General features: G+C 38.4%; 1 protein-coding gene across 5 annotated transcripts in view; it reads left to right on the forward strand.

Annotated features, from left to right (window-relative positions):
• The window catches only part of LTK (leukocyte receptor tyrosine kinase), a 168,589-nt gene that overhangs the window by 63,894 nt on the left and 78,404 nt on the right, over nt 1-26,291 (forward strand). For all 5 annotated transcript variants that reach the window (XM_042445371.1, XM_042445373.1, XM_042445372.1 and 2 more), the window contains exons 2-6: nt 1,004-1,114; nt 10,423-10,575; nt 12,313-12,529; nt 21,246-21,385; nt 25,531-25,665. In XM_042445371.1, the coding sequence (XP_042301305.1) occupies nt 1,004-1,114; nt 10,423-10,575; nt 12,313-12,529; nt 21,246-21,385; nt 25,531-25,665 (756 nt within the window). The remainder of the gene's footprint in view (nt 1-1,003; nt 1,115-10,422; nt 10,576-12,312; nt 12,530-21,245; nt 21,386-25,530; nt 25,666-26,291) is intronic.

Raw genomic sequence — 26,291 nt, forward strand, 5'->3', positions numbered from 1 at the left:
ACAGAGATTATTTTGCACAATTTTCTCCCAGTATTTGAATGTTCTGCAATGTTAGGATGAATTATTCTGCAGAGGGAAATATGTGGGAGTTCTGCACAAGAAAATCTGTTTTTTGTGCAGGGAATGGATTTCCTGCACAGAAGCCCTTCTTTCTGACCAGGAAACATGTTTTCTATGCAGGAAAAAGACACCCCCCCACCACCATTAAACCTACATATTTTTCTCTGTAGAATAATTCCTCTGCAACACTTCAGAACATTCAAATACAAGAATACTGTGAAGGAATGTTCATTTTCTCTCATGGTGGGGGAAGAATACAATAATTATTTGTTCTTGCACGCAAAGGCAAAATAATCAAGGTTTTGCATCCTATCCTTTAGTATCTCAGCATAATGCAACTGTGATAGAGCAAGCACACGCCTGCATCACTCCAACTGCTGCTTTTGCTGCTAAAGCTGGCAAAGACATTTGTCATCACAGTAAAACACTTAGAGATGCTTTCCCTATTCTCCAAGCTGTTATGCCACTTCTATGAAATTGTAGGCATTGGTAATCCAAATAAATCTAATTGGATAGTCTTGTTATCAATGTATGGAGAAAGTGATGTGCACTTGTTTTCTAACCATTGTTTTTCTTGTTGTGTGCTTTCAAGTTGTTTCTGGTGACCCTAAGGTGACCCTATCACAAGGTTTTCTGGCAAAATTTGTTCAGAGGGGGTTTGCCTTTGCCTTCCTCTATGTCTGAGAGAGTGTGGCTTGCGCAAGGTCATCCAATGGTCTTCCATGGCTGAGCAGGGGTTTGAACCCTGGTCTCCAGTCACAACCCAATGTGCAAATCACTACACTATGCTGCATGGTTGGACCACTGTCCAATAATGTATTTTTATTTTAGATAGAATTAACTTCCAGAATTTATATCATGGGGAAAATTATCTACATATAAAAAATGAAATTTTAGATCCTTTTACATTTTACTTTTGCTCCTTTTCCTTCCTTTCTTACAGTTGCTTTTTCTACCAGATCAGATGAGAAAGCCTCTGCTTTCCTCTATGCACCTCCTAGGCTATCTCCAAGCAAGAATCGGATGATTTCTTCTGATCAGTCTTCCCATTCAGGTACAACAATTTTTGATCCCATTAGTCTGAGAAAAGCTAAGAAAGCTTTTTTTCTGTGGTATGAATACGAAGTTGCTTCTTTATTTCCATTTGGTCTTGTTTGCCAACCTTAGATCATAGACATAAATAATTTGCTCTAAAATCAGTTTCATGTACAAAAGCAAAACAAAAAAAAATCTCTATTTGGAAATGAAGGCAAGCTCATCTGGGGTAATGGCTAAAACTATTGACACATAACAAGGTATTTCTGTTTCATTTTCCAGCTTTCATTTGAGAGTCCAGCTTATGTACGGGGCGGTAATTGTACATATAAGTCACTTGGTGGGCTTCATAGTTAGGCCTGGATTTGTATCTTAGGACCAAAACACACCAGTTTGAGACCAATTTAACTGACCTGGCCCAGTGCTAGGAATTCATGGGAATCATAATTTATTTTGGCAGCGGAGTGCTCTGACAGAGAAGGATAAATGTCTCATAGAACTAAGGTTCCCAGAATTACCTAGCATTGAGCCAGGGCAGTTAAAGCAGTCTCAAACTGGATTATCTCTCAAGTGTGTTTCATCCAAATCTAATACCTCATCCTCTATATCGTCAGTCCCCAAACTATGCACTGCAAGGTCCTGGGGCACATCAACAAACTCATGGGGGCTCCACAAGATATTTTAAATCCACACTTCCTGTAGACAGCTGGATCAAGGAGAGACCCTTGGAGACAGGGCTAGGAGAGGTATAAACATGGATTGCGATGGTGGCATGGCTACAACTCCCATTTCCATGCTCCTGGAGTGTTTGGAGTGGTGGCAACGGCACCAGGACTTCTGTGTTTCAGCAAAAGGGAAGTGTGCTCAGGACCCTGTGCTAATGGGACATAGGAGCAGTGGTTGTGAAAAGAATCAGTGTTTAAACAGCTATTCATTTTTTATTTTGTTTCCAAAAAGGGAAACTTTGACCTCAGCAAAGAGGGCTTGGCAGTAGTGATGCTAAAGTTTGATTTTGAAGTTCTCTTCCTCCTCCTTCTTGTCATCTACACTAGTCACTGCAGAAGTACAGGACAGTACAATTCCATTCCAAAAATTTCAGAGCTAACGTAGGATTAGCATCCAGACACTAGTGGTTTCAGTACACTGATCTGGGGGAATCTCTCTGTGAGATGGATTAGTGATGATAAGATGAGAGCATTTCATCCCAGGAATTTTGGGATTAACACACATTTAAATTAATATCCAGATATTAGTACACTGATTTTTGGGATCCCTGTATAATATGGACTAGTCAGGAGGAGGCGAGGAAAGGAGGGAAGGAGGAGAGAGGAAGGAGAAGGGGGTTCCATTGCACTGATCTTCTTAGAGTCTGTAAGCCACTAGGTCTGGGAGAAAGACAGGATATAAATTAGTAAAACAAAAACAAAAAAATTAGTAATAACAAAACCTGTAGATTGGGTTAAACATCCAGATAGTAGAGTTTTCCATATACATGCAGTATGGATGCAGTACACTCTGCATGGAATGGACTGGCATGAAAAGGAAGAGAAGTGAGCAAGCAGAAGAGATGATGTCAGTTTGATTTTCAGCATTGTTGGTCCCACTGACATCAATAAATCCTGAAGGTCTCTGTGTCACTCTTCTCCTCATCTGGCATACAGATATTTTTTCCAGAACAGCTACAGGGAGGAGAAGAGGGAGGAGAACAGGAGAGATAAAGATATCTTTTGAATTTATGGAAGTCAATGGGATTTGCAAAGTTAAAATGCTGAAAATCAAGTTAATGTCATATTTCCTCCTTTTTCTCTACATTAGTCCATCTCTGCAGAAGTATCCCAGATCAACACATTGAACACCTTAGTATCTTTTTTTAATTTTATTTTAAGTATTCCAGAACAAAAAACAACAAAAAAAGAGGTTTCTATATATATACCCCATACAGATACCGATATACAATATTTCAAGGCATTACAGGAACAGAAAGAACAAGTATTTATATAAATAGTAAAAAGTATAAGTAGAAAAGAGAGAAGTTAATAATATTTTATCCAGTTTTCGTACTATGATTTTCCCATAACACTGAGACCTTATCCCATTTTTCTTCATGTTGTTGCTGGGTTCTGTTATTTTTGGACATCGAAATCATATCTAAAGTGGCCAACTCATTCAGCTTTAACACCCATTCTCTTATCGCTGGAATCTTATTAGATTTCCAATACTGAGCCCATTTCAAACGCGCGGAAGTAATCATATATAATAAAACGCTCTGCTCATCTTGTATCAAGTTATCCTGAATACCATCTGTTATATTTAACAAAAATAATTTTGGACTCAAGGGTATGTTCTTCTTTAAAGTACCCACTATTTGTCTATGGATCTGCTTCCAGAATTTTTGAGCTTCCTTACACATCCACCATAAATGGTAAAAGGAGCCTTCTTTTTCACCGCATTTCCAACAAAAGGGGTTTCCGTGTTTGGCAATTCTAGCAACTCTGGTTGGAGACAAATACCACCTATAAAATAACTTATAATAATTTTCTTTCAAATTGTTACAGGTAGTAAAACATAAATTTCTTTTCCATACATTTCCCCAGCTGGACATAGGTATATCTCTTTGAATATTCTGTGCCCATCTTACCATGTTTGTTTTCACTGTTTCATCCCACATCTCAGTACTTAAAAGAAATGTATAAATTTTTTAAATTAATTTAAATCTAGTACCTCTAATAATCTTATCGAAATCGGGCTGTGTATCTTCTTTATCTAATGCCTCTTTATCTCTCTTCCATTCTTCTCTAATTTGCAAATATTTTAACCACGTAAGGTGGGGATCTAATTTTAGTATCTTGATATTAACCCCAATCTGTGTTAACTCTCCTCCTCCTCACCAGTGCATAGCATCCCAAATCATTACATTGAACGCTCTAGTGTCTGTATGTTTACCCCAATCTATATTAATCCTAAAACTTTTGGAATATAATTCCTCCCCATAGTCTTCTCTTCCCCAGACAGTCTAATCCATACTACAGGGTTTGCAATTCAATTTACTGAAAACTCTTGGTGTCACATTTTGTTTTCTATTTTGTGCCACTTTAGTGTAATTATATACACATAAGAAAAATACTATGTGCCTGTATTTTTTGTTTTTGTTTTGGAAAGCTGTGCACATTCCCCTTCGCACTGTCAAATTGCTGCACAGTTCAAAAGTCCATTCCTACTTGGGAGCCACCATGAAGCCAAAATACATCATGCAAGGTTCACTGGCTGCTTCATCAGCCAAAGTTGTGCCCAAAGATGGGTTTTGTTATTCCCCAAACTGGGGAGAGGGATGAACTTTTTCCCAATTTAACTTTGCCAGGTCTGTGAAACTCCTTTCTATTTCAGAAGTGTGTCGTACATTACCAGATTTTCAGCCTCATGTTTTTTGAGGTCTTCCCTGCCCAAGCTCCCCAGTGCTATTTTCTATATTTTTAAATTACATTTCCTGCTTTTTTTTTGTTTTGTTTTCCCCTCTCCTTGCATTTACTGTCACTCTGCTCCCTGTCTTCCTCATCCTTCAAGCACTTTGGACCTCCCCCTTCCCAAGATTGCCTTAATTCTCAACATTATTCAAGTGGACTACTTTTTAGCACTCTCATTCAAATTTTAGCAGAATCTCTTTTCCCCCAAAAGGCATTTTCAGCTGTAGAATTTATGTGTATGCATAAAGGAGCTTTTTAAAAAGTGGACATTTGAAAAGAGAAATTGAAATTGGAACAGACATGTGTATATAAACATAGGTGTGCACATCAGTAAGATGTGATGGACAGTAGCTTCTGTTGAGGATAAATACAGTGGCAAATGTGATACTCGAGAAGAGTTATACAGCTACCAAGGTGGCCAAAAAACCCTGAATAGTAAGGGAAAAAAAGATTATGCCTATCATTAATAGGCAGTAGGAAAAGAGAGAGACTGAATTACAGGTGGATTTACTCAGTAAAGGAAGCCACAGCCCAGAGTTTTACAATATCCAACAACAGGCTCTCTAACTAGAGATCTCTAATTCATAGGGTCACCATAAATTGAAGCCAACTTGACAGTACTTCATAGCAAATCTAAAATCCTGTGAAGTGGGAGTGTATACTAAAGTCTTTTCAGCTCCAGTAATTTCTCCCACTCAGAATCAATTCCTAAATACTTACTATGTTGTTTGGGCATAATTAGTAAATGAAATGATTAGTTACTTCTTTTGGCCTAGGGGAACTATGGGGGGGAAATCCTGAAACGTGTGGCAACCATCAACTTCTGGTTTACATCCAAATAAAATGAAAAGGAGGCATAGCTGCATAAAGCTGAACAGGGTGCTATGTCCAGTGGGTCTAGTAACATTAGTTTATCCTGGAATTAGAGCATCCGTGATCTATCATTTTGGGGGGTGAATCAGTTAGTTAATTATAGCCAGGAAATCTTTGAATAATTCTGGGTAATACCAAATACTAAATCTAGAAAAAATCTATACAATGAATCCCTTCTTTGATTCTATACTCTTCCTAGACAAACCTAGAATCATACAATCATACAATCATAGAGTTGGAAGAGACCACAAGGGCCATCCAGTCCAACCCTCTGCCATGCAGGAACTCCCAATCAAAGCATCCCCGTCAGATGGCCATCCAGCCTCTGTTTAAAGACCGCCAAAGAAGGAGACTCCACCACTCGCCAAGGGAGTTTGTTCCACTGTCAAACAGCCCTTACTGTCAGGAGGTTCCTCCTAATGTTGAGGTGGAATCTATTTTCCTGGAGCTTGCATCCATTGCTCTGGGTCCTAGTCTCTGGAGCAGCAAAAAATAAGCTTGCTCCCTCCTCAGTATGACATCCCTTCAAATATTTAAACAGGGCTATCATATAACCTCTTAATCTTCTCTTCTCCAGGCTAAACATCCCCAGCTCCCTAAGTCGTTCCTCATAGGACATGGTTTCCAGACCCTCCACCATCTTAGTTGCCCTCCTTTGGACACACTCCAGTTTTTCCATATCCTTTTTGAATTGTGGTGCCCAGAACTAGACACAATATTCCAGGTGGGGCCTGACCAAAGCAGAATAGAGTGGCACTATTACTTCCCTTGATCTAGACACTATACTTTTATTGGTGAAGCCTAAAATTGCATTGGCCTTTTTAGCTGCTACATCGCACTGTTGACTTATGTTCAACTTGTGGTCTACTTGGACTCCCAGATCCCTTTCACATGTAGTTTCATTCAGCTAGGTGTCGCCCATCCTATATCTGTGCATTTCATTTTTCCGCTCTAAGTGCAGTACCTTACATTTCTCCGTATTGAATTTCATTTTGTTAGCTTTGGCCCAGCTTTCTAGTCTATTCAGATCATTTCTAATTTTGATCCTGTCCTCTGGGGTATTAGCTTCTCCCCCTAATTTGGTGTCATCTGCAAATTTGATAAGTATGCCCCCAATTCTGTCCTCCAAGTCATTGTTAAAGATGTTGAACAGCACTGGGCCCAGGACAGAGCCCTGTGGGACCCCACTGGTCACTTCTCTCCAGGATGAAAAGGAGCCATTGTTGAGCACCCTTTGGGTTCGGCCGGTCAACCAATTACAAATCCATGTAACAGTTGCCTTGTCTAGCCCACATTTTGCAAGCTTGTTTGCAAGAATGTCATGGGGAACTTTGTCAAAGGCCTTTCTGAAATCAAGATATACTACATCCACAGCATTCCCGTCATCTAACAAGCTGGTAATTTTCCAGTCTGTCCACATATTTTCAGTATGACTGGATGTGCCATGCAACAATGTAAAGCCAGTTTTTTAGTTCCAGGTTAAGACTTTTAAAAAATTGTCCAAGTCATTTTTAATAGTTATGTTGCCTCTGTCTGCATTATGAGTTTTTTTTTTAAATAGTTGTATCTGTTCCTTGTTTTTTGACAAATGACATTGCTGTTTTATGGTAGTATAGTCATGGTTCACTTTATTCATACTTTGCAAAACCTCTGAAATCCATTTGGATAAAGGCTGGCATAGCAAGGTTTTAAATCTATTACATTTTCTCTCAAGTAATTGAAATTCACCCTCATAGTCCTCTGAATTTAGAGATTCAAAGCAGCGTCAGTGCTAAGCAGTACTGAATTTGTTTAATGCAGGTCTAAAGAGGTTGAAATTTATTATTATTATTATTATTATTATTATTATTATTATTATTAACTTTTATTTATAAAGCGCTGTAAATTTACACAGCGCTGTATATACAATCTTTTTAATTGGACAGTTCCCTGCCCTCAGGCTTACAATCTAGAAATCAGTGGCTATCATCATTTGTGACAGAAAACCGCATAAGTTAATTATGCGTTGTGTGGGAAAGTATTTGTAACAAACCTGTAAGCATAGTAGAGAAGAATTTTTTTTTAAGTGCACAACACAGAACTATAGAAGTATACTTTCCCTACCCTAGGCAGTGACATTTTGGTGTTGCCAAAATCTAATCCATCAGACAAAATGCTCACAAACTAAACCATACATGGCTTATAATATATATAATATAAAATTTTATATTTTACAATATTTTCTCAATTGCTACTTCTGTGTATCCTACCTGACTTTTCTCTTCTACAAAGAATCTAATGAATTATGTCATGCAGATTTAGAAAAGCACTTCTTTCCCACCCATTTACCTCCAGAAATTGTTTGTTTGAATAGAACTAGCATGCTATACATTTTCAGACTATTTTCTTTTAATCAAGAATTATTAGCATAGGTTTGTTTCTGTTTGAAGCCAGTGTCCAAACGGCAGGCATTCTTTGTATAGCATGCAATAGCAATTCATGAGAGGGCAAAGAGTTTATTTAAAGCCTGCATTTCACTGGAGCATGAAATATCATTGATTGATTGATTGACTGATTGTTAGATTGAGGTGCAAATAAAAGTAGACACCAAATTCCCCAATGTTCTCCCCATTTTTACATTTGTAAAGTATTTTACCTACATATCACAATCTGGCTATGATTGGAAAGCTGAATAAATAATTGTTATTCATGAGATCTTGAATAGAGAGCTATCCAGTTATAAAAAATAATTGGAACCACATATATTTTGATATGGATGAGTAGTTTTTGCCTGGGATTAGCAGCACAGAACTCTAAAGAGAATTTTTCTATGGAGTCTCTGAAGATCTCTCTGTAAGCCAAGGCAGCTTATACAATGTGCAGTGTAGTAAAACAGAGTCTTGATAGTATCTTTTGAACAGGAATTTTCAAAAGATGCCCTACTAAAAACAAACAGCCCTTGGCCACTATTTTGTTATGTTTTAATCAAAACATCGTTCAGCCATTTGTAGACTTTGTTCTATATGAAGCCAGTTCCATCTCCTCTGTCTGCCTCAGCAGCTGTCTAGCAATTGAAGGGGCCACTGCTGCTTGTTGGTGCTTCTTTGATTGTGAGTTCCTGCATGGCAGGGTTGGACTCAATGGCCCTTGTGGTCACTTCCAACTATATGATTCTATTGTTTTGCTTGGTTTTTGCACACATGCATAGGAAACATTCCAAGTGTGGACTGTCTCTTAAAAGACTTCTTATTAAAAACAAGCAAACAAAAAAACAAAAACAAACCTATGTCTGCTGTACCCAAACACATCTTCTAAGTGTAGGCCAGCTAAAATAATAAATGTGTAGGAGTAGGGGAAATAGGAACACTTGTTGTGTTATCAGTAGATATTGCCAGGTTTACATATGTTCCGTGTTAAAAGAATGAGGTAGCTGTGATGTTCCTCCTGGGTTTAGCTGGACTCCCAAAGGCAGCCAGATGGATATTTTCCAATGTCCCAATTTGATAGGGACAGTCCCAATTGATCCCCTGTCATACTTTAAAAGCATTTTTGATCTGCTTTTAAAGTGTATCAGTTTCTCTCTCTCTCTCCCTCCCCCTTTGTCATCAGCTTACTTCAGTTGCAATAAAATCTGGATGTATCCCAAATTCGAATTGAATTCTGCACCGGTAAATTGGTTTTTTAAACTGTGCAAGAATCTCCACTATCTTGATAGAGCGCCTGCAGATCAGAATTTGCCTTTAGACCACCAGCAACATTGTATATAATGTGTTTTTGTGTGCTTGTATCATCTCACTATACAGAACAATATATGCTCTGTGTGTGAACGTTAAAACATGTATCTGCTTATCTTCAGCCTTGTTGCAGTTTCTTATCAAAAGAGGGTATTAGTTTAAAGAGTGCAGATGTTCCTGGCATGCAAAAGAGATTTTGAGGTGCCATCATGGAGAGAAGTCGACATTCAGCACCATGGACAGCCAGCTCAATGCTCAAACTTGCAAAACCAATTCTGTCCCCACTCTCCTATGAAAACCTGACCCAGAGAAGGAAGGTACATTTAGGAGTGAGTACAGTCAGGTTCTTTTGTGAACAACCTTGCTATCCTTAAAAAAAAAAGTTGCTGTCATGTGCCTTCAAGTCATTTCCAGCTTATGGTGATCCTAAGGTGAACCTACTGAGGAGTTTTCTTATCAAGATTTCTTGGGAGGTGGTTTGCCATTGCCTTCCCCAAGGTTATTCAGTGGGTTTCCAAGTGCAAGTGGGGATTTGAAAGTTGGTCTCTCAGAATCTCAGTGAAAACACACTGGTCCTCAGCAGCAGCAACAGCAGCAACAGCAGCTCAACAAAATTCTTTTTGCCATAACCTATAAAACTAAATTTTTAGACCCTAGATAATCTTTTCAGAGAATGTATGGGCATTTGTACACAGTAGGCACAACTGTTCAATCATGCAAAGTGGTTTTCTCAGCTAAAGCTAACAGTCACAAGACAGTGAAGTCACTCCCTTTCCTTTGTTGCTTCTTGAAAACATCTTGGGACAAAACAGGCCTTCTGTTTTATGTTTGCATATTGCCAGGCCCATACCTAGTACTTTATTCTTAATAACAGTAATAAAAATAATCTTTCTTCTCTCTTGGGAAAAGAAAAGTGACTCATAAAGCTAAATCATCCTCAAATATAATAATAACATGACTGATTGCCCTAATGATTGATCTGTGTTTCTTATAACAGAAACTCTGTGTAATAGCAGTAACTGCAGTGCAGTAGCTCCCTTTTTTTGGTCACTTCTTGAAAATGTACTGAGAAATAACCAGAGGCAAAGTTTACCTTCTGTTTTATATTTGCCTATTACCAGACTCTCACCCAGCACTTTATTCTTTAAAAAAGTAATAAAAGTACGGTAACCTTTGTTCACCCTTGTGAAAAGGAAAATGACTCATAAATTCACATCCTTGGTTATAATAAGTTGACTGATTGCTCTCATGCTTCCTCTTTGTTTTTGTTTTTGTAACAGAAACCCCATGTAACTTGGGATGGAACTGCTCCTGGGTTACTTCTACCAATGCTGCAGGAAAGCCAGACTGGTTACTGTCTTCAGTTGTCGCTCTGATGTCTCAAGAAGATCAGCAGATCATGGAGAACAGTTCATCCAACAGAGATCTAGAAGGTTCATTTGAGCATAACAGACAGATTTGTGGTTGTCTTGCCTTCTTAGACAACTGTGCCCCCCCCCCCCACACACACTTTAATTGGATTTGCTCTGTTATTCAACACAGTAGTGTTCAGCACATCCCATTAAAAATGTTATGGATTGAAACAGAAATGGACTTTTGCATATTTCATTAATCTCCCACAAATGGTGTAGACATATTACATATTTTCCAAAATGAGAACTCTCCATTCATTGCCCTGCATCATGTGCTAAATGTCGTTTATATATTAAAATAATTATAAGGCACACAAAAGACATATTGTGGGTTTCTTATAAGCCTCAGTTACAGCAAATTATCTCTTCCTTTCTTTATTGGAGTTTGGCACATTTCCCTCCACAGAAAGAAAAGAAAATCTAAAAGAGGCTGAAATTAAAGGACAATTCATGTGTTACCAGCAGCATTATAGGAAACACTTTTGTGTAGCATTTTACCCACTATTCCAATAACCATATCCAGTAGCCATGTGGCCCTGTTCAATGGGATGATTCCTTATGATCCTGTTATTTTCCTTCTTTCCATTAAGGCCAATGGTCTGGTGAGAAAGAGTCATGTTATTGCCTTCACCTGTGTTCATGGATCCAAAATGTCAGCATAACCCAGTGCCAGCTGTTACTTATGTTCACCCCTGAGGAACTCAGAGTGGAGAAAAGTGTTCTGTCATAGCATGCCATCTTTAGAATAGGCAAAAGAGTGCAAAGTTCTTGTGGTATTTCTCTGAGGCTGGCAGCCACAGATGCTGGCGAAACGTCAAGAATAAACTCTTCTAGAACAGGGGTAGGCAACCTGCGGCCTGGCGAGGCCTTGGGACCGGCCCCAGCCCGGTCCTGCTGCTGATTGCTGCCGGGGCCTTTGGGGGGCAATTGTCTATAGAAGCCTCAGAAACATGCATTTATATTAACATTTTAAAAAAATCAGCAAATTTTTTCACGTGTCCTCCACTTTTTTAAAAAAGGTGTCTTCCATTTGAAAATTTTGTCCTACATTTGTCCTGGTTTATTTATATATTTAATTTTTTTAAAAATTATTTAATTATTTATTTTTTGGCTTCGGCCCTCCAGTTGTCTGAGGGACAGCAACCCGGCCCCCGGCTCAAAAAGATTGCCTACCCCTGTTCTAGAACATGGCCGCATAGCCCGAAAAACCCACAAAAACCTATTCTTGTGGTATCTTGGCCCACCCCAAGGCTCAGCCCAGCCCTCATCTGTGCAGATGGCATCTCATTTGGTGGTTGTGCTGAGCTTTAAAGCAAGCTGCTTGCCACAATACCAGCATGACAGGATAAACCAACTTTCAGCCAGCCTTTTTTTTTAATTTGTTGTGTTGGTTTATAATATTTTATTTCCGTATCTGTCTGTCTGACTGACTGACTGACTGACTGACTTGAAGTCACCTGCAGACTTATAGAGACTCCATGAACTTCAAACAGTTTTCTTAGGCAAGGAATACTCAGAGGTGGTTTTGCCAGCTCCTTCTTATGAAATATAGCTTTCATTGGTGGTCTTCCATCCATGTACTAACCAGCTTCCAAGATCAGATAAGATCTGATGCCTTTAAGGTATTTAATCCCTTAACTGTGCTTTCTCTTTATGTTTTCTTCTTTCTTTCCTCAGACCACTAGCTTTCTGCCATTCTTCCTTTCCTCTATTTTATCCTCTCAATTGTGTATTGGTTGCTTTTATTTTCCTTTGCAGGGGACATTCTTCTCCTGAACACTAGCAAGCTCACAGGCAGGTGCATGTTCAGCCTCCACAGCCCTATCCTGCCTTGGAGCTCTAGTTCATGTCTGTTGGAGCTGGCGGTGTATTCAAAGGGCACCACTCTCAGAGGGCTCTCAGCTGAAATGCGATATGTGGACACTAATCAAAGCATAGCCATCCATCTGCAAGAAGGACATGAACAAGATGCCTGGTAAAGCTTGAACTAGAAAATGAGTAGACTTCTGTAACTTTCCTAAGATTCAAGCCTAAGTAAAAATTATCCTAAGAATGAGGAAGCTTCCTGAAGCGCAATGGATAATTGTGTTGGAAAAATCATATTAATTATACTGTGACTTGTCTGGATGGAAATTTTATTACAGTTGCTTTGGCTATTTTTCATCATTGTGATGGACATGCAAATTAGGACTAAAATGACCAAATTCTCTCAAATTCAACTCATATACAGGAGCTTGTGAACAACTTTAGATCTAATATTTGTTATTTTCTTAAAGACAAAAAAAATTGAGCTTCTCAGAAATGCAAATTGCTTTTTCTCTGTTCTGTTTAGTAGTACAAAAGAAATATGTTAAATTTAAAGTCATCCAAATGGTGGGCCTCTCCACCACCACCAATGGTTTTATCCTTGCCTCATGTACCAGATTATGTGAGGAAGGATTGAACATTTTTAATTCAGGCCTCATATAGAATTTTGCTTCTACTGAACAGCTCCACTAGTATCTCTTTTCCAGATTGGCATCCAGAAATGTTTAGCTGTAATGAGTGTGCTGTAACTGGGGCCTTGATTCCTGAAGAAAATGCAATCCATAGAACCAATTGTCGACAAATTGCAAATTCTCTGGGTTATTTATTCTAACAAATGCATGGGTATATACGTATCAAGAGAAGTCTTCCAATAATCTATCTCTTTGTCAGCTAGAGATTGTGAGGGCTCGTGAGTCAAATGCTTATTGCAACCTGAGTTGGGAATGTTCATACTTAGAAAAAAAGAAATTGTCCTACATGGTTTAGAGGCTCCCCACCTTGATTTGGGTTGACTGTTTTTTCATATCTTTTCATAGGCAAGACTCATAGTGTAGCAGAAATCAATGAGACTAGAGACCTCGGAGATTCAAGGAAAGTGAGTTTATTTAGTTACACCAGTGGGCTCTGTAAGAAATAGCTTTCAAAAATTTGCAGCAGTTTCAGGAACAGTTTATGCATTCTGAGTATTTTTATAGAAAACACACAAATCGCTAACTTAGTTTCACAATGTTCAGCAAGCAAGTTGCTTACTGTACAGGAATTGTTATGGAACATAGAAAAATGTGTATAGAACATGACATTAGAAAGCTGGGTGTTCATAAGCCTTGACGAAAGATGGGCAAAAGGGAACTTTATTATTATTGCTTTTGCAGAGTCTCAAGTAGCTATCTAGTCTGTCCCTGAATGGTAGTCATAGGCACAATCATTTAAAAATGCATGTTGTTGGAGATAAGCATTTGACTACTTCAATCGGTAGAGTGAGCACTCCTGTTAGGCAGCAAGGCAAAGGAAGTTGCTGGAGCATACCCTCTAACATTTCACGGATGAAAACTGGGATATGTATGGCCAAGCAATTTCAGTGTGGTCAAGATGGCAAAAGTTATATATTAGGAAGTACACAAAAGCAAGAAGAGGTAGTAGGTAGTGGTAAAGAGAGTAGTAGAGACAGCAGTAGTTTGCTTTTGACTGAGCCTACTGGAAGGACAAGATTCTAACCCTTTATCTCATCTCCCTCAACTGAGTTAATAAAGTACAAACTACTTCAGCACTTTACACACATTTTGTAATGGAAGTAGGGTTGCCATAATTCTCTACTATAAACCGGGACAAAATGTAGGACAAAATTTAGACCAAAATACAGTCTGCTAGGTTTATAATAGAAACAAAGAAGTGGCAGTACAATGGAAAAAACTGAGACTCGGGTTGCTGGGAGCCCATGTATGAGACCCTTGCTGGCACTTTCCTGCATTATAGAGTAAGTATGATTATAAAGAGTACATACACATCTCTCAGAAGCATAATGAGAAGTGCCAGAATGTTTTGTGTGGTCATTGTTAGTATGGACTGGTGAAGAAAATGGTCTTTGACCTTTGGTGCTATGAGCTTTAATTTATTCACTCACTAAGGCAAAGTTGTTGGGGGCTTTTAACCTTAGGATGGGGACAGGACCCTTGAAGACATGAGTGCTCCCATATGCATGCTAGATCTGTACCCTTCCTGGCTCTTAAAACATCTATTATTTATTTATACCCTGCCTTCCTCCTCTGAAGATGAGAGTTCAAATTTCTGCTCTGCCATAGAAAGCTACCAGGTCACCTTGGGCAAGTCACATTCTCACAGCTTCAGAAGAAGGCAAAGGCAAACCCCCTCTGAACAAATCTTGCCAAGAAAAGCCTATGATATTGTTTAATAGTTTTTTTTAGCAGTTGGACAGTGGGTCATTGGTATCCACTGTGGTTTGGTTCCAGGACTCCCCATGGATACCAAAACTTGTGGGTGCTCACATCTTATTATATACAATGTAGTAAAATGATGTCCATTATAGAAAATGACAAAATCAAAGTTTGCTTTTTGTAATTTATTTATATATATTTAAATATTTTCAAACCATGGATGGTTGAATCCATGTATAAAGAATCCATGGATAGAGAGAGCCGATTGTAATGTACAATTTAGCCAACCTCTATTTTAAATTTTATAAGTCATCTTGGATCCCTTGGTGAGAGAAAGACAGGGTATATATCTGATAAATAATAGCAACAACAAGTACAATTTATTTATATTTTTACCTGCCCTTTAATCATTTCCAATTTTGTCATGGTTTTTTTCTTGGAAAAGGAAAAACCCTGGATTTAACTAATGTTGCAGTTTTGACAAATTGTAAGAGACAAAAAGAGCACATATGGCTTCTAATGTTATCAAACAACCCATGGAGAAAGGTAGTATGGCCAGCTGCATTGCCAAAGAGCAATTTGGAATTTATAGTATAACTTTGAGAATAGTGTCTCACTATGTCTGACATTTGATCTTTACATATCCATAGCCATCACTGTATTAGAAAAAAAAGTTAAAATTTGTAGAGGATGTGGGGTTTTTTTTGGGGGGGTGGCACAATATGGGGTGGGAATGAACATGCAAATCATGATTAAACAAGATTCTCATTGTTCAGATCTTAAGCTTTTTTTTTGGTCTTGTTTCCACCTCAGCTGGTGATAAGTTCACATGATCATCCATACATATTTACATAAATTTCCCTTAATTTATTTTTGTATTCAGTTTTGCTTAATATCTGGATTTTTAAAGCATTTTCACACAACATTCATATCATTGTGTATTATTTTTAGTAATATATATACATGCAGCATGTATGTGTAGGTCATGTGTTTTCACCAATATGCACATTTTGCATGTAGGCCTTCTTGGAAAATGGTGAATATCAAACTATAACTGTGTTTCAGCTCATGTATTGGTTCAAGAAGTGCAATTTAGGAATGTTTGTATTAAAATGTATACCAAACACATTTCTCCTTCAACTCCAAAGGCGGTCCAGTTGCTGCTGAACTACAATACCCTCAATATTCCTAACTACCGTACTTACATTTTATTCAAGTTTGAACTTTGCTTACTGATCCAAACTCAGTTTGGGAAGAGACCTGTTTTTCTTTACATAGCAGCTTTAATGTCTGTATTTAAACGTGGAATAATACTGCCTAATTTAACAAGATGTTTCCTCCTGACGTAAAATCAATAGTAAAGGCATTGCCATGCTGAGTTTTTCTGAATTACAGTTGTACAATCCATCTTCTAGTGTGTATACAAAGGGCTTTGTTCAGGGTTCCATTAAGGAAATTAAATTGGCTCTGAAGAGTTCCTGTTTGGGCCAGTAATAGAAGGTTTTTTGTTTTTTTAATGAAACTGGAGTGAAATTGCTGCATTTAAATCTAGCAATTTACAGTTTGCCAGAATCCAACTACAATGATGAATACCTAACCAAAGCTCCATGGTAGTGATAGGTTGTTCTCACATTCATTTTTGGAAATGCAAAGCTTCTTCCTACTCTTTCACATTCTGGATGCTGTGCAAGAAAGATTACATTGTAGAGAAAAAATGCATTAGTATAAGCTGCTAGGGCTGACGAAATGTAGTGCTGTGATCATACATCAGACATAATGTACTTGTGATTAAATCTGAAAGACTGCTAGGATGCTCTGCTGTAATTTACAATAGTTGCAATGTAGAATCACTCAGTGCCATAGGTTTCTGGTTGCTTTGACGCACTATACCACAAGGAAGTCAATGATGAGTCAGAGCTAGTGGGCTGGACAGTGTGCAGAAGCAAAAAAAGGTGCTCATCTTTCAGCACTGGAACATCTTGGATGTGTATGTAATGGCTATATATATATATATTTAAATTTGATTAAAACACAAATAATACAATGGGACAGCTAAAAAGACAAATGCCTGAATTCTCCCTAGAAGTCAGGATGACTAAACTATGACTGTCGTGCTTTGGCCATATCATGAGAAGTCATGACTGACTAGAAAAGACAATAATTTTTGAGAAGGTAGAAGGCAGTTAGAATAGAGGAAGACTGCATAACAGATGGATAGACTCAGTCAAGGAAGCCATAGGTCTGAGTCTGCCAAGATCTGAGCAGGGCTGTTGAGAACAGGGTCACTTGGAGGTTTCTCATTCATGAGGTCACCATAAGTCAAAGTCAACTTGACAGCAGCTAATAAAGCAAAACACAACATAAAAAACATTGAAATACAGTGAGATGATTTTTTAAAAAGCTGATGTGATATTATTGTTTATTTCTATGCCCCCTTTAAGCCAAACATCTCCAAAGATGTTGGGAAGGCATATAAATAAACAATTCAAATAGAGCAAAATACAATAAAATGCAATGACAAATTTAAGGTAGTGATATTGCAGTACATATTTAAAACTAACACACACTCCCCACTACCCTAGGTCCAACGACATCTATAGTCTTTCCTCAAACAAACCCCAGGAAGCAACAGTGCTAAAAGGCAGCCAGGACAACTCATCCCTAAGCATTTTATAATGTTCCACAAGTGATAATACACATCTCTTCCCTGCAGCACCACCTCTTAAATTTTCATAAGCAAAGAGGTTATGTAAATATATAGGCTTAAATCCAGACTCTAGTCCCAATGAGAAAAGACCCACTGAATCATATGATAAATGATAAGGCAACTCTTATTTAAATAATGAGTCTAGGCCATTAATTCAATTAGTGTACTCTAATTAAGACTAGCAGTTGGATATAGGACTTTAGGTTATATCCAACAAGTGTCCTTTCTGGTCATGGAAGAACCTTGATCAACCAGAGGCTTCAGTGAATGGAAGGATGGGAGAGAAGCGACTTTTGTTGATTTTTACAAGGCTCAGTGTTTTCATCAAATCTGCTCCAAGTAGCCATCCTTTGGAACAACATGTAATGTAGTAAGAGGGCTGCAGAGCAAGTCTGTACAGTTTTCCTCATCTCCTTCAGATCATGGAAGCTGCACACCTGACAGACCTGTACTGGACAATTTTGAACTTCGCACTCTCAAAAAAGGTTAAAATAAGTAGAGGTGGCATAAGACACATTACTTCTTATTAGCTTTGTAGCAGCTAGAGGTTGAACCCTGGAATAGTTTGTCTTCATGTGATGTACAGATACTTGTGTGAGCTTCTCTCGGATGAGAGGACTTGGGGTTCGTTTTGCACAATACAGTTACCACACCATGACTCCAGTTAACTGCCATTACTGCATCCTATGGAATCCTGGAGTGTATAGTTTGTTAAGGTACTAGAGGAACTACCTGGCTATTAATTCTAATATCTATCTAAATTCCAAATCCCAAGGTTCTATAGAATGTGGCCATAACAGTTAAAGTGGAATCATAGCACTCTAACTGTGCAGTGTGTAAGGGCCCTTGGTTTCAGAACCAGTTCCAAAAATAAAACCTCTTTAAAATCCAGTGTACCTGACACAGTGTCTTGTCACCCAGGAGTTAAGTAAGAGGTGATAGAAGATATAAGAGGGAGTGGTATTGGTCAAACCTGCCTTCAAGGCAGTTGGTCACTGTCACGGATCAATCTAGCCTTGTCTTGTGAGGGGAATGAAACTGGCCAAAAGTGAGTATGCAGTACTCTGGCCACTTACTCCTTACTCCTCCAAAAGAAGGGGAGTTTTCAATGTGTGTCTAAAAGTAAAAATTGTTGAAGCATTTTTGATATCAGAAGGAAGTGCCCCAGTTTCCATACTTTTATTATGGACATTTTAGCTGCAGCCATTAGGTTTAATATGTACTTTGCCTTCCATGTTTTTAAAAAGTAGAAGCAGATGGCTCCCGAGTGCTAAACCTATTTTGAGGGGTACCTTGGATATCTCATTTATTTTCTGGGCTCCCCTGTTGACAGAGGAGGCAGCAGTTCGCACTGCTTTTATAACCATCCAATGTGTCTGGAGTTGTTGGCTGCTTTTAAACCAGAGGCAGCCTCCAAAAAGAAACTCTGCAAGTTTAAATGGAGGAATGGCAAATATAAAGGGCACAGAAGACTGTGAAGGATTAAAAAAACAGAAAGATAAGGCTCTAAAGGATTACAGACAGTAAAATCTGAAGGATCATCTCTTCTTTTGAGCCCATACAGACAGGCCAAAATAAAGCTGCTTCAGGTCCCTTTGGAGGTATGCTGTTTAAATGATGCATGCGTCCTAAGAGGCTGAAAGCCATACCAAAGCCACTCTCCAGTCTTAAGGATGGGAGCACAGCTTTGACACAGTTTCTGGCCTCTTAAGATGTGTGTGTCATTTAAACAGCATACCTCCAAAGTGAACCCAAAGCAGCTTTATTTTGGCCTGTCTGTACGGGTCCCTTTATTAACCTGTCTACTACAAGATCTATTGAGATCTGGCAGGATTGGTTTTAATGGGAGATGAGAGGGTTGGACTTGGACTTTTTAATTTTAACTCTGTATGTTTTAAAATTTTTATATTTGTAATTTTGATATTTTTATGATTTTAATTGTACAATTTTAACTTATGTTTATATATGTTCACCACAATGGGTCCCATTTTGGGAGAAAGGCGGGATAAAAATAAAACAAACAAACAAACAAATAAATAAGATCTTTAGGGTAAACATTTCTTTCAGTCCAACCATCTCAACAAGTTCATTTGGTGGATACAGGGAAGAGAATTTTCTTGATGGCTGAGTTCTACCTTTGGAGCTCTCTCCCTTTTTATGGGGGCCAGGATAGCTCTCTCCTCATTGTCCTTCTGCCCTCAAGTGAAGGCCTGTACAGACAGGCCAAAATAAAGCTGCTTCGGGTCAGTTTGGAGGTATGCTGTTTAAATGATGCATGCGTCCTTAGGACTGGAGTATGGCTTTGGCACAGCTTCCGGACTCTTGGGATGCATGCATCATTTAAACAGCATATCTTCAAAGTGACCTGAAGCAGCTTTATTTTGGCCTGTCTGTATGGGACCAGCGCCAACAGGCTTTTAGGAATTGATTGTACAGTAATGGGATTTTTTGGTGTGATATTTTGTTGACTTTTGTCTTCTTTTAATGGGTTTAAATAGTTTTAATTCTATAGACTGCTTAATTGCACTTTAATAATATATCTATAGTGTGGCATACTGGTTTGAGTGTTAGACTAAGGAGTTTATCACACAGGAGAAATCCCATGCAAAAATGAGGGTTTAAATTGGAAAAAAAAAAAGCAAAAGTGGGTTGATTTTTACATGGAGTAATTGTTAAACTAGTGTTAACCTGAATGGAAAGTGGAGGGAAAGTAGACAAAAGCTGCTCCTTTTTACTTTTGGAAAATCTCAAAAGTAAAAAGGAGTGCCTTTTGTTTACTTTCTTTTTGGGGCTTAACAACGACGTGTGTGAAAATCAACCCATTTTGAGGTGTTTTTTTCTACCTTTTAAATCCCTTTTTTTGCATGTGATTCCTCCCATGTGATAAATTCCTAAGACTCTGGAGACTAGGGTTTGAATCCTGCTTGGCCATGAAAACCTCTGGGTCACCTTGGGCAAGTCACACTCTCTAAGCTTCAGCCTCTGAACAACTCTCTCCAAGAGAGTTTTTTTTATTGATGTTTAAGGCCACTTCCCCACAGCGATGGGGAAAGGGAGAAAGGGGCTGCTTGGTGTCGCTGCGCAGCCGTGTAAAGGCTGCGCCAGTGACACAAACCCAGGAAGGAGCTCCAAAATGGAGCTCCTTCCGCGGCGCCAAGACGTCACATCCACGCCGCTCCATTTGCAGGCAGCACGGCTGTGATGTCATAATGGCGGTGCCCATGTGGACAGGGCGCCGCCATTTTCTACATACTCTGTACATACTAGGGTTGTGGGCATCTAAAAGAGACGCCCCCAGGCAACCCTAGTACATACGGAGTACGTACGAAATGGCCCGTTTGTACAGGGCCATTATGTGCCTTCTGAAATCTCCCAGTATATTGTGGTAGCTTTAAGAGTGTATAAACTTTAATGCAGAAAACCCTAAACTCACATCTCACCATGCAAATCACTATTTGTGGCATATTACACCCTATCTGGTGCAATAGAGATAATAATACTGGATGAATATAATAACACTGACCGATATTGCTGAAATAATCAAGATAAAATGTGTGAAATATTTCTTGTTACAAATATAAACAATTCAAAGATATAGCTATGTTAGTTTGTAGAATCACTATGTAGGGAGATCTTATGGCACCTTTGAGACTAAATGAAAGACAGAAGTTGGCAGTATATGAATTAAATATAAGCAGTGTGAAACAAGATATGTGTGATATGGGTAATGTTTCTATAGATGTGAAATACTGCCAAGAATAACAACTTGTTTGATTTTTTTGCAGGGTGAAATGGAAAGTACTGATAGGTTCAATTGGAAAAATGGAAAGGCCCTTTGAGATCATGTTGCTGTATTCAGGCTGTAGAGAAAAGAGTGCTGGAATTTTGGCACTGGGCTCATTGCATCTCAGAAACTGCTTTCATGGTATGTCTGAATGTTCACAAAAGTTCACAAAAGTCAGGAGAGTTTTTCTTGTTTGTGTCTGTGTGTGTTTGAAATTTTTGCAAAAATTGCACTTTCTTAATAAGGAGCTTATCACTTGGTTTAAAACTTAATTTGGGTGGCATCCTGATGTTATCAGAAGGTTTTTGCTGCCCAAATACAGCCCGGGTGCATCCCCACTTCCAGGAATGCTCTGTTCGGCTCTTTTCGGATCTGGGAGTTTTCCGGCTTAACAAAATGGCTGCTGTAGTGCTCCTGGAAGTGGGGATGGATCTGGGCTGTATTCAGGTGACAAATTTGGCAGCAAAAACCTTCTGATAACATCAGGATGCCACCCGATTAAACTTTAAGGCAGATAGAGGTAAGCCAAATTTAAAAGCCAAGAAGCTCCTTAAGACTCCCAAAATTCAGGAAGGAAATCTAGTAGCAGCAGTTTACTTGGTTTTTGATGGGGTATCTCATTGAAGGAGGAGAAATTTGAGAATAATGTTTACATCTGTGCATCAAAATAAACTGTCATGTTGCTAAAGTGTTGTTGCTAAATAGTTTTTAAAAATTAAAGTATTTGATTTCAGGGGAAAAACCTATGGCTGGTATTCTGCTCAGTATTTTCATAAGCTGCAATAATTGGGATTCACATGTATGGCCATTCTACTATTGCAACAACCAAATGCTTCTCTCAAACCTTTCTTTGACACCAGACAGCTCCCTTAACAGAAGGAGTTCATAAATTCTGCAAAATGAGACACTGAGGGTCCAGCTCTTCTTGGCAACAAGGTATGATGAGACAAGCTGCGGAAAGAAGGGTCTTTGCCTCAGCTGCTTGTAGCATCACACATTGCTGCCAAGAGATGGGCTGGATGTGTCATCACGCAGTACTCTCCAACACATTGGAAATCCTTCTGTCACTGGGGCTGTCTGGTTTCAAAGCTAGATTTTTGTGGATATCATTAGGAGACACAGCTATCATGACAAATCTCTGTTATCATAGCTATATCTCCAAATGTGGAATCTTGGCCAATATAAACATATAGAATGAGACACAATGGGATTGTTATTCAACAGAACCTGTTCTCTCAGTGGCTGGAGCATTATTTCCCTATAATTCCCACACATACCTCTTCAAAACCCGCAACAGAGGACTGCATAATATCCAGAACAGAGTTTCTGGCAGAGTGTGGGGCTACAGGGTGGAGAGGACAGGGCAAAAATACCAGTGCAATAGCAAAGATGAACTAGTCTAATGTTGGATTTAGACCATTTGTTGTTGTTGTTGTTGTGTTTAATTCAAGTCATATTATTATTATTATTATTATTATTATTATTATTATTATTATTATTTCTGACTTATGAAGACCTTATCACAGAGTTTTCTTGGCAAGATTTGTTCAGAGGGAGTTGGCCATTGCCTTCCCCCTGAGACTGAGAGCATGTGACTTGCTCAAGGTCACCCAGTGGGTTTTCATGGAAGGATTTGAACCCTGGTCTCCAAAGTCATAATCCAATGCTCAAACCACTACACCATGCTAGCTCTATGTAAATACTGCAAATATTTACCTTCTTAAATTCAATCCTTCTTAAATTCAGTCCAGTACAGATCAGCTTAATCAAGCTATTTTGGTTAGGTCTAAAATGGCATTAAATTTTTAAATCAATGATTTTATATCAACTATTTCTCATAAGTATAGGGACAACAGACAGTTTTAGTAGGGCTTTGAATAAATACTTTTGTTTTGAGAATATCATAAATATATTTCTGACTTTATTAGCAGTTTGAGAAATATTTGTCCTTAACTGTTTCAATCTCCATTTCCAGTTTTCTCTGTGTGTTTTCTTTATTATTCTTGTGGCTTAGATGTTTTAAATCTTTATGCTAGAGGAAATATTTAGTGAAATATATATAAAACAGAAAGGGAACTTGAGTGATTTAAGACAGACTTAATGATTTATCAATAGCACTGACAAATGGAGTATATGCATTTGTGAATGCAAAGAAATATAGTGACAGGATGAAGGAAGAACAGGAAAAGCAGACAATAAATTTTCCTTACTGATAACCCAACTGCCAACCCTCAGGAAATCTAATGCTGGAAGGCACCATTAAATGCTCCACCTGCAAAGGTCACCTGCTGGTTTTTGAGGGACTGAGCTTGTCAGGCTTATTTACTTGTCTTCTTAACCTTAAATAATATGATGTCTCTTGGAAAGAATGTCTTCCCTTTCTGCACATGAATTTTAATGGCTACATGACAGTCTTTAAACTATGGAAATGAATGATATGCAACTTTGTCAACACTGTATAGTCGAAGGATTTCATGGCCAGCATCCATAGATTTTTGTGGGGTTTTCAGGCTATTTGACCATACCCTAGAAGAGTTTATTCCTGACGTTTCACCACCATCTGTGACTGGCATCTTCAGAGATTTGACCACCTATGGATCACCAGACCCCACATAATTCAATGGTGGCACCTGCATGCAGATGCATTAACACATCTGTGTGCATGTCACTGCCATTCAATAATACAGGGTGTGACTGTGCATTTTTTGCCACCTGCAGAGTGGCCTGGAACTAAACCCGCACACATGAGAAGGGTCCCCTGTATGTTCTTAGTTAGATTTGAGATATTAGAACAATATCTAATATGTAGGAAGATTTGTGCCTGTATGCCATTTCTTCTATGTCTGGTTACTCAGGTTGGGATTCACTGGGATTCATACTACACAATTATAGTGCTGTGATTTCACTTTAACTGCCATGGCTTCATCCTATGGAATCCTGGGATTTGCAGTTTAAGGAGGAGGTATTTAGAATTCTCATCGAGAAGCCCCTAATGCCTCACCAATTGAAAAATCCCATAGGATGAAGCCATGGAAGTTAAAGGGGAATCATAGCACTATAATTGTGCAGAGTGAAGAAGCCCACTGACTATGTGCTTCTCTACACAATTAAAATACTCCACATTCCAGGTGCATGAAATGTAATCCAGCCACATGCAATTCCCAGGAATTCAGTTTTTTGGGGGGAGAGGGACTCCTTAAACACTACAGGAAAGGCTTTGCATATTGACAGGAGTAGTAATCTTTCACACAAAAATCCTATACAAAATCTCTCCTACAAAAACAAGGCAATTTTTGTCCAACAAAAAAAACCTTACACAACAAGAATCTCATGCAGAAAGCAGCACTTTTGCATAACAAACATCTTGCACAAAAAGAAATTATGTGCAAAATCCAGCAATTTTACCCCCAAAATAGGTACATGGCTTTGTTGTGCAAGATTGCCACTTTCTGTGATATACTTTTGTTGTACAAGACGTTGGTTGTGCAAGATTTTTTTGATTTAAGAGTTCTGGTTTTTTGTATACAAAAAGATCCATCTTGTTAAAAAAAAAAAACCACATGGCTGCTAGGCAACCATGTTTTGTTTTGTTTTGTTTTTGCACAAATCCTGTAATTCTCATGCAAAAAACCACATCTATTTCTGTGCAGAATAATTTTCCAAAACTCTTCAGAAATTGTATTTTTCCATAGTGGGGAGAAAACCGTGGAAATTATTTATTCACACTTGCAAGAATGAATTAAGTCAAATATTAACATCCTTACTATGTGACAGATTGATTACTATCAATAGAGCTTTCAATTAATTCTTTTCACTCCTTTTCACATTTGGTATAGAACCAGAGGATGACAAGAATATAAAATGTGTTTTTTTCACTGTACACAGACCGGGTGTGCCTGGTGGTATTGCAGATAGATTTATTCCCAGAGTTTCAGTAGGTTAGGGGAGAGGTAAACCCCCTCAATGCTACACTCAAATTCAATACTTCTCCTTTCTGTGGGTTTATTTTATCAACTGCGCCACCATTTCCCCCATATATATATATATAAATTTCAAATCATGCCTGTTAATGCATTTTTCCTTGGAGGTCTTGTTGAAAGGTGGCATGCCACTATTTTAAACAAGATAAGTATCATTTGTCTATTCTATCTGCCTTCAAAATGCACTTGGGGGTATATTTCTTTCACTGTTTCCTATTCACTATGTGAGCGGCAGAGAAAGAAGCTTGTAATAAGCCTGTGGTAGCCATTATGCCTATAATTCTCTTTCTACTACTTTTTTTTAAGACAAAGAAGGGCTACATCTTGCCAAATATGATGACGGTGCCATTGTCCCCTGCCCACATAGGAGCTGTGTCAGCCAGCTCCAGGTCTGTGAGTTCAGCACAGATTGCTCCCCAGAAGATTCTGAATCTTTCTGTGGTAAGTGTGGCTCTTTCTCCCTTACATTACCTTTCAGCATATTTCAGTGTATTGTTATTTGACAGCTTGTTTATTTCAGGATTTGTGGGTCCTCTCCTTTCCTGCCCTACAAGTCCCCATATAGGTAAAAAGGAAAATAGCTCCAGTACTTTTCTGAACCTAGAGTCCTCCATGTGTGTTGAATGTCTCCTACCATAGTCCCCAGTGGCCATGTTGACTGGGAATTATGAACAAAACACCTCTAGAGAACATACATTTGGGACAGACTGTTGCAACAGAAGAGAAAAATTAAAATCCCTAATTCTATCCCTTGAGTGGTTGCACCTGAAGTCTGCCAGGATCTAAAGTTCTCTTTATTCCGTGTAAAGCTTTTATATGAAATACCTGAGCTCTGCTTCTCAGCAAGGAAATACGGTTCTGCTTCTTCCTTTCTTCAGGAATCTAAGGACTGGAAATTGTTTCCTGCATAGGCATTTTTTAAATGATGTTTTTATTGTAATCTGCCTTGAGGAAGTTTGTTAAATACAAGATTTTGTAATCCGCCTTGATTCCTTCAGGAAAAGTCAGAATATAAATTTATTATTATTATTATTATTATTATTATTATTATTATTATTATTATTATT

The sequence above is a fragment of the Sceloporus undulatus genome, chromosome 1 (genome assembly GCF_019175285.1).
Source record: "Sceloporus undulatus isolate JIND9_A2432 ecotype Alabama chromosome 1, SceUnd_v1.1, whole genome shotgun sequence".
NCBI lineage: Eukaryota > Metazoa > Chordata > Lepidosauria > Squamata > Phrynosomatidae > Sceloporus > Sceloporus undulatus.